Source organism: Seriola lalandi, unplaced genomic scaffold, assembly GCF_002814215.2.
Source record: "Seriola lalandi dorsalis isolate HSWRI2012SDOR001 ecotype SW California unplaced genomic scaffold, Sedor1 jcf7180002054648, whole genome shotgun sequence".
NCBI classification, from domain to species: domain Eukaryota; kingdom Metazoa; phylum Chordata; class Actinopteri; order Carangiformes; family Carangidae; genus Seriola; species Seriola lalandi.
In genome coordinates, this window is record NW_019525201.1 from 254,850 (window position 1) to 262,609 (window position 7,760).

The following is a 7,760-nucleotide window of genomic DNA, read 5'->3' on the forward strand; positions in this document are numbered from 1 at the left end:
ACTGAAGATGCTATTTTCAGTGCTATTGTTAACTGGTCATTATGATAAAGACTGACATTCAGCTCCAGCTCTGAGGAATCTGCTGTATAAATAGACTGGAGCTGTGTGAGGAACGGACGTCCTGACTCACCGAGCTGCAGCATCTGTCACACATTATGTTGTCACTGTAGTCAGCTCCATCCAGCCTCCTGTAGTAAGTGTCTGTGTGGTCAGCATACCGCTGAGGAGCCAGTCATCCATTCTTTAAACCATGACGACACCACACACTGCTACACACTGCTGCACACTGCTACACACTGCTACACACTGCTACACACTACTATAGACTGCTACAGACTACTATAGACTGCTACACACTGCTACACACTGCTACACACTGCTACACACTGCTACACACTGCTACACACTGCTACACACTGCTACAGACTACTATAGACTGCTACACACTGCTACACACTGCTACACACTGCTACAGACTACTATAGACTGCTACACACTGCTACACACTGCTGCACACTGCTACACACTGCTACAGACTACTATAGACTGCTACACACTGCTACACACTGCTACAGACTACTACACACTGCTACACACTGCTACACACTGCTACACACTGCTACAGACTACTACAGACTGCTACACACTGCTACACACTGCTGCACACTGCTGCACACTGCTACAGACTGCTACAGACTACTACACACTGCTGCACACTGCTACACACTGCTACACACTGCTACACACTACTATAGACTGCTACACACTACTACACACTGCTACACACTACTACACACTGCTACACACTGCTACACACTGCTACACACTGCTACAGACTGCTACACACTGCTACACACTGCTACACACTGCTACACACTGCTACAGACTACTACACACTGCTACACACTGCTACACACTGCTACACACTGCTACAGACTACTATAGACTGCTACACACTGCTACACACTGCTACACACTGCTACACACTAGCTACACACTACTACACACTACTACACACTGTCTACACACTGCTACACACTGTTACACACTGCTACACACTGCTACACACTACTACACACTACTACACACTACTACAGACTGCTACACACTACTACACACTGCTACACACTACTACACACTGCTACACACTACTACACACTGCTACACACTGCTGCTTGTGTCTGCTTCATGTTAACAACTGTTCATGATTCATAAATTCATCACAACTGTTTATAAATCATAAACACCTTCACCTCCTGATGATGGTTAGATCTGTTTATTAATGTTGAGTTTTGTGATTCTGTGTAGAACACATTGACATAGAGCTGAACATATATAAAACAAATATTAGTGATGGATTATTGTAACTATAGAAACACTGTGCTCCTCATCACAGACAGTGTGTGAGCATTAAACAAGCATCACTAAAAAACATAAACTAAATACATCATTCACAATTTGTGAATCAACCTTTACATGGTGGATCTGTTACACGTGCACATGACGGACAATATATCATGCTTTTCAGTGTGTCTTGAAAATAAAAATATAAATAGTAAAAATAAAATGACTTATCGTGGCTGCAGCTCTGCTTCTCGTCTCTGGAGCCGACTGAGGTCAGTTCTTCATCGAGCCGAGCTGTGGGTGTAAAGAAATCCACAGGTCACGGGTTGTTTCAGTGTCTGATGAAGACATGAGAAGCACTGAGGCTCAGGTGAACTGTTGTGTAACCTTGTCTCACCTGCGCAGCTACAGAGAACCTGTGTCTCTGGCCTGTTGATGTGTGGAGGAGATGAAACCTTCAGTCTGCAGCAGGAACTGTAACATGAAGAACGTTGATCAGTTCCTGCAGAGAACCCAGACTCAAAGGGTTCAGTCAGAACCTGATGAAACCCCCCATCAGGTCCATACAGTTGGACTGTCAGAACCTCAGACTGCAGGGTGCAGAGCCTTTAGATCAGGTGTGGATTCGGTTCCTGCTCTTGATTGGACAAATCTGTGTGTGAATGTGTAGATCTGGTCTCACACTGTAGAACACCGTGTGTGTGGTTCTTGTGTTCTGACTCATTCACGTGACAAGTTCAGGGGAAAAACACAATTTGTAATAAAGAAAAGCAAAAATTTTCCTACTTGCAAATTTAAAATCTGTTACTTTTAATGATCTGTAATCATGAGACGATGGTTTTAAAGAATCCTCAGATGACAGTTTTGATAAGTAATTAATCATTTGATTGATTAGAAGTTTCTCTCAGGTTTCATCTGTTTAGGATGTTTTGTAAAAAAGGAAAAAATCTGAATCTTTTGACTGTGACATTATGACTAAATGATCAACACATCATCATCATCAGTTGCTTAAAATAACCGTTTGATGCTAATAATAATAATAATAATAGGTCTGATAACAACAACAACAACAACAACAACAACAATAATAATAATAATAATAATAATACTAATATTAATACTACTAATAATAAGTCGATTATTGGATGGATAGTCTGTATGAGCTGAACTCGGGATGAACTTGTGCTGTATTTTAAAAGTGGCTACCGCTGTCCGGTGACGTCAGACCGGACGCTCCTTATTTGGCTACGCCCGACGCGTTTATATGCTGAGAGCTGAGGTTGGGAGAGAAGAGAAACGAAAGGATTGAGCGCGAACACACGGAGAAAGACCCGTTAAACCAAGAACCCGGAGAACCGATCTGAAGCTGGATTATATCAGAGACATGGAGACCATGAGACCTGCTGCCGTCTGTGTCCTCCTCCTGCTGTCCACTGTCTTAGGTGAGTCTCACTGTGAACACCGGGTCTCGTGCTCTTTAATATACACAATCAGACATGTATGAAAATGAAAGAAAATACTTTTAACACGCAGGATTAAATAATATATAGAAAACGGTTTAAATGTAAAGTTATTAGTGCAGTAAAACAGTTTTCTGTACAGTCAGTTTGTATTTAGATGAAATATGTGTTTATTATTTTTGCTTTATAATAATAACAATAATAATAATAATAATAATAATGATAATAAAATGATAATAATCTCATACAAGAAAGTGCTTTACAACAAAGAAATGAGCTGCACCAGGGGCTTCACATGAAAAGCATTGATCTAAAATGAAAAACATTAAAATCAATGTAAAATTAGATAAAATAATCAATAAAATAAACCATTAAATGAGAAGACATGTAAAAGAAGTGCTGAGCAGAAATGTGGAGCAAAGTGAAAAGTTTGAGAGTGAGTTAAAGGCTGAAGTGAAGAAATAGTTTTATAAAGAGCTTTACAGAGTTTGAAGGTGTGGTGAGGTGAACGTGCTTCAGTCTGCAGATCAAACACATTAAAGTCTGTTTGTAAGAAGAGGCTGATCTCACTGTACAAATGTAATCCTCTGAATTTAGTGCAGACTGTGTGTAGGGGGTAAATGTCTGACTGTGTCCTCTGTGAGTTCGTAGCATTTGAAATCGGACGAGCTGAATCACTTTAAATTCTCTCTCTCAGCCTGAACTTGAAAGTGTGTCTGCCGTTATCTCTCATGTTCAGTCGTCCTGCTGTTTAATGTCCATTTCTGTTTGGTCTCATGGGAACTGTTGGAGATTATGTAACCTACACCGTGATAATGATCTGCTCTCAGCGCCAACAACAGTTTAAATCTGCAGAAGAAGTGACTGAGGTTTGAGCCTCAGAGTCAGTCAGCTGTTCTCTGTTCAGTTTGACTGAACAATCAGTCCATAAAATCTATGAGCCAGGATTTTAATGACCTGTGATAAGAGCGACGAGTCTCAGGTCACGAGACGCTGTGAGCTCAGGAGGCTGATGAAGATGCGTCTGAACGTCTGTTTCTAACAGTCCGACATGAAGGGTTAATCACATGAAAGTCTTTCCTTTAGTTTAGTTAAGTTTTAATTATGTCTCTAATCACAGTGTTTTACATGATGTATTTTATTTTGAAGGCTCCTTCCCTCAAGCTCAGCATGTCACCTGGAAATCCACCAACTTCAAAACCGTTCTGTCCTGGGAGCCCAAACCGTCAGCTGACTACTCCTACACCGTGGAGTTCTCTGTGTAAGTACCTGCAGACCTCACCTGTGTCAGACCCTCACCTGTGTCAGACCCTCACCTGTGTCAGACCCTCACCTGCGCATTCGTCTCAGACAGTCAGGTGGTTGGAGGAAGGGTGAATGGCGCAGGGCGTGATAAGACGCCAGTATTGATCCAGTAAAAGGAAAAGTGAGCTCAGTGAGACAACAAGAGACAAACAGAGACAGGGACATGAAGCATCCAACAAACACAGTTTAGAAAGGCCAGCAGCAAGATTTGTACTGATGAAGTAAAATACTGTCCCACAGTCTCACTGTCCCACAGTCTCACTGTCTCACTGTCCCACAGTCTCACTGTCTCACTGTCCGGTCTGTTTTTTGATTCTCTCCTCAGTCTCTGTCTCCTCAGTCTTTGTCTCCTCACTCTCTGTCTCCTCAGTCTTTGTCTCCTCACTCTCTGTCTCCTCAGTCTTTGTCTCCACAGTCTCTGTCTTCTCAGTCTTTGTCTCCACAGTCATTGTCTCTTCTCAGTCTCTGTCTCTTCAGTCTTTGTCTCTTCAGTCTTTGTCTCCATCAGTCATGTGGACATTGTCAAACTGTTTCAGGGTTGGACGGGACAGACAGAGGAACCATCACTGTGTCCGCTCCTCAGCCACGGTGTGTGATCTGTCCAGCTCTCTGACCGACCTCAACGCCAACTACACAGCTGACATCCTGTCTGAGCCGCCACTGGGGGTGACCTCCGACCTCATCGAGTTCCCCTACACCACCTCCCCCCGATTCTGCCCCTACAAAGACAGTAGGTCCCTCTGCTACAGAGAGCTGTTTCTAGTCCAGCTCCATCCGTACTTTCAGTTCTCTAAGGTCTTAGAGTTACAGTTTAACTAAGGTTAAGTGATTCCTTAAGTATAAGACTAAGATAAGGAGGAAATCTTAAACCTTAACTCAGACTTTAAGGAAAGTTTTAGGTGAAGGTCTTTTTGTGCAGCTGGGCCCAGCTCCTCCTGCGGAGAACCAGCCTCAGTATTTACCTGTTGGACGTTATGACGGAGGTCGATCAGGTGTGCAGTGACTCTAATAAACAACAGCCTCATGATGGAGCAACAGTCTGACCGCCGACAGGTTCACGGTGTCAGACTGTTCTCCAGCTGTCAGATGATGCATCACTTCATATTGATTTATCATTCAGTTCATAATTGATAAATCTGCAGATAATTGTCATCAGATTAAAAACCGTTCAGGAAGCAGAAGCAGCAAAGTTTCACACTGAGAAACTTAAACTATTGAATTTCTGTTAATCAACTAATTAATAATGTGATTAATCAGCTAATAGCAGCAGCTCTATCTTAGATATTCTGGACACGCTGTTGGTTGACTTTGTTGCAGTGATGTCACATGGTCACATGGTCGCATGGTCAGAGGTCTCTACACTTCCACATTAACTGCGTGTGTGTGTGTGTGTGTGTGTGCCCCTCCCCCACAGCTGATATAGGCAGACCTGACTTCAAGCTGGAGGTGAGTGAGGACAAAAAGAAAACCACGCTGTACGTGACCGACCCGCTCACCGCCCTCTTCAAAGATGGCCGCCAGCTGAGCATACGGGACGTGTTCTCAGAGCAGCTGCACTACAGAGTCACCTACCGCAGGAACAAGAGCACCGGCAAGGTGAGCCCCGCCTCCGTCCAGGTGTGAGAACCTAACACTCCTGAAGGGGATGTCATCACCTGACTGTTCCTCTGTGTCGTCCGCAGAAATCTGCCGACTTCAAGACCAACATCATCGAGATGAGCGGTCTGGACCGGGGGGAGAGCTACTGCTTCAACGTCCAGGCCTTCATCCCCAGCCGCAGCTTCAAGAAGCAACTGGGCGAGCTGAGCCACACCCAGTGCTCCGAGGTCGAGGACCCGTCCATCTCAGATGGTGAGTCCACAGAGACCAGGACCAGGTCCAGGGTTAGGGTTTCTACTGCTGCTGAACACAGACAACACTGAGGTGTGTGTGTGTGTGTGTGTGTGTGTGTGTGTGTTAGTGTGAAGTACCGTCGCTGCGTAAATAAAATGGTCAGCTGGTTTGTTGTGTTGGTCTGTGATATGGAGAACAGGTCTCCTCCCAGACTCTGGGAGTCTGTCACATGACCCTGTTCAGTATATTGATCAGTGTATTGATCAGTATATACCGGTGTTAGATCATTTGTTGTATTAATTATAAATCAGCTGATGAAGTCAGACTCAGGTTGTTAGAGACCTACCTGTTAGAGACAGGAGAGATCACAGACTCTCTAACAGCTGATCAGTGAGGCTGAGCTGATCAATATCACTCCGTTTATACTGATACAACATCTGTACAGATGCTGTGGACTCACAGTAACAGGACAAACAGCACAGATCATATGTCACATATGATTCAGTGATCATTGACTGTCCCCTGTCACACTCAGGCTGTCTGTCTACCCCCCTCTGTGATCCGGTGTTCAGGTGATCAGGTGATCCGGCACATGGACTCAGAGTCTCAGGTTCATTAATCACAGAGCTGCTGATGATCAGTGATCAATACCTCAGTGTGAGTGACAGCAGGGAGTAGCAGAGGTCAGAGCAGCTGATGTCATGTGATGTAACAGGTCAGAGGATCAAGACTCCTCCCCCTCCCCTCAGTCTGAGAGTGTACAGAAACCCCACAGCGCCCCCTGCAGGCAGAGTTCAGCAGCTCTGTGCAGAGGGACAGATCCCTGTGAGAACCTGCACGGATCAATCCTGATCATTAATCTGTGATCATTTGCTGAAGTCAAGCTCTGTAATGTTGTGTTGTTCTTGTGTTGTTGTTGTTTACAGTGTACTCAGTGGGTGTGATCGCTGTTGCCATCTTCCTCATCCTGCTGCTGATCGCCATCATCATCGCTGTCACCGTCATCTGCTGCAGATGCCGCAGGAATGCTCGGACCACAGGGAAGGAGGGGTTGCCACTGCGGGATGTATAGAGACAGACACACCGACACACACACACACACACACACACACACACACACACACACACACACACACTGATCACTGTGGTACAGCTGACTGCTTTGAGGTCAAACACTGGAATCTCTTCCTCTAGTTTCTATGAAACTGAACTGAATGTGTGAAAACTGCAGAACAAGAGACTGTAGAGACACTGAACACACACACACACACACACACACACACACACACACACACACACACACACACACACACTCTCTCTCTCTCTCTGAGGCATTCAAACACCAACAGCAACACGTGACATGCTAATCTGTATAGTTCAATTCATTAATGAGAAAATACTGTTCAACATGATTTCTTCTTTGACTAAGAGGAGGTGACGAGCTTGTGTTGTTGTATCTCTTGTGTTGTTGTATCTCTTGTGTTGTTGTATCTCCTGTTGTGTTGTTGATGTGTTGTTGTATCTTTTGTTGTGTTGTGTGTTGTTTTATCTCTTGTTGTGTTGTTGTATCTCTTGTGTTGTTGTATCTCTTGTTGTGTTGTTGTTGTTGTTGTTGTATCGTACCGTCCTGCAGTGGCTGTAGATGTAATCCTCCACGTCTACACTCACTGCACTGGTGCACTCATCCAATATGGCAAACTGAGGTTTATGGTAGAACAGTCTGGCCATCTGCACAGCAACAGACACATCATCATCATCATCATCATCATCATCATCATCATCATCATCATCATCATCATCACCATCATCATCATCATC

General features: G+C 44.3%; 1 protein-coding gene across 2 annotated transcripts; it reads left to right on the forward strand.

Annotated features, from left to right (window-relative positions):
• The first annotated feature begins 2,628 nt into the window (after nucleotides 1-2,628).
• On the forward strand, nucleotides 2,629-7,178 carry f3a (coagulation factor III, tissue factor a). Of its 2 annotated transcripts, none has more exons than XM_023420521.2 (6): nucleotides 2,629-2,786; nucleotides 3,954-4,065; nucleotides 4,646-4,839; nucleotides 5,524-5,705; nucleotides 5,792-5,960; nucleotides 6,869-7,178. In XM_023420521.2, exons 1-6 carry the CDS (start codon nucleotides 2,729-2,731, stop codon nucleotides 7,012-7,014), a joined length of 861 nt encoding a protein of 286 aa, XP_023276289.1. In that variant the 5' UTR covers nucleotides 2,629-2,728; the 3' UTR covers nucleotides 7,015-7,178. The 2 variants fall into 2 exon arrangements, with proteins under 2 accessions (XP_023276289.1, XP_023276290.1); XM_023420522.2 differs by having other exon boundaries at nucleotides 5,792-6,032; nucleotides 6,869-7,071.
• Nucleotides 7,179-7,760: the final 582 nt, after the last annotated feature.

Bases quoted from the DNA above. Each gene is read 5' to 3' on its own strand.
- f3a (XM_023420521.2), top strand. From the start codon at position 2,729: ATGGAGACCATGAGACCTGCTGCCGTCTGTGTCCTCCTCCTGCTGTCC. The intron at 2,787-3,953 runs GTGAGTCTCACT...TTTATTTTGAAG, and splicing joins CCTGCTGTCCACTGTCTTAG to GCTCCTTCCCTCAAGCTCAG. The intron at 4,840-5,523 runs GTAGGTCCCTCT...CCTCCCCCACAG, and splicing joins ATTCTGCCCCTACAAAGACA to CTGATATAGGCAGACCTGAC.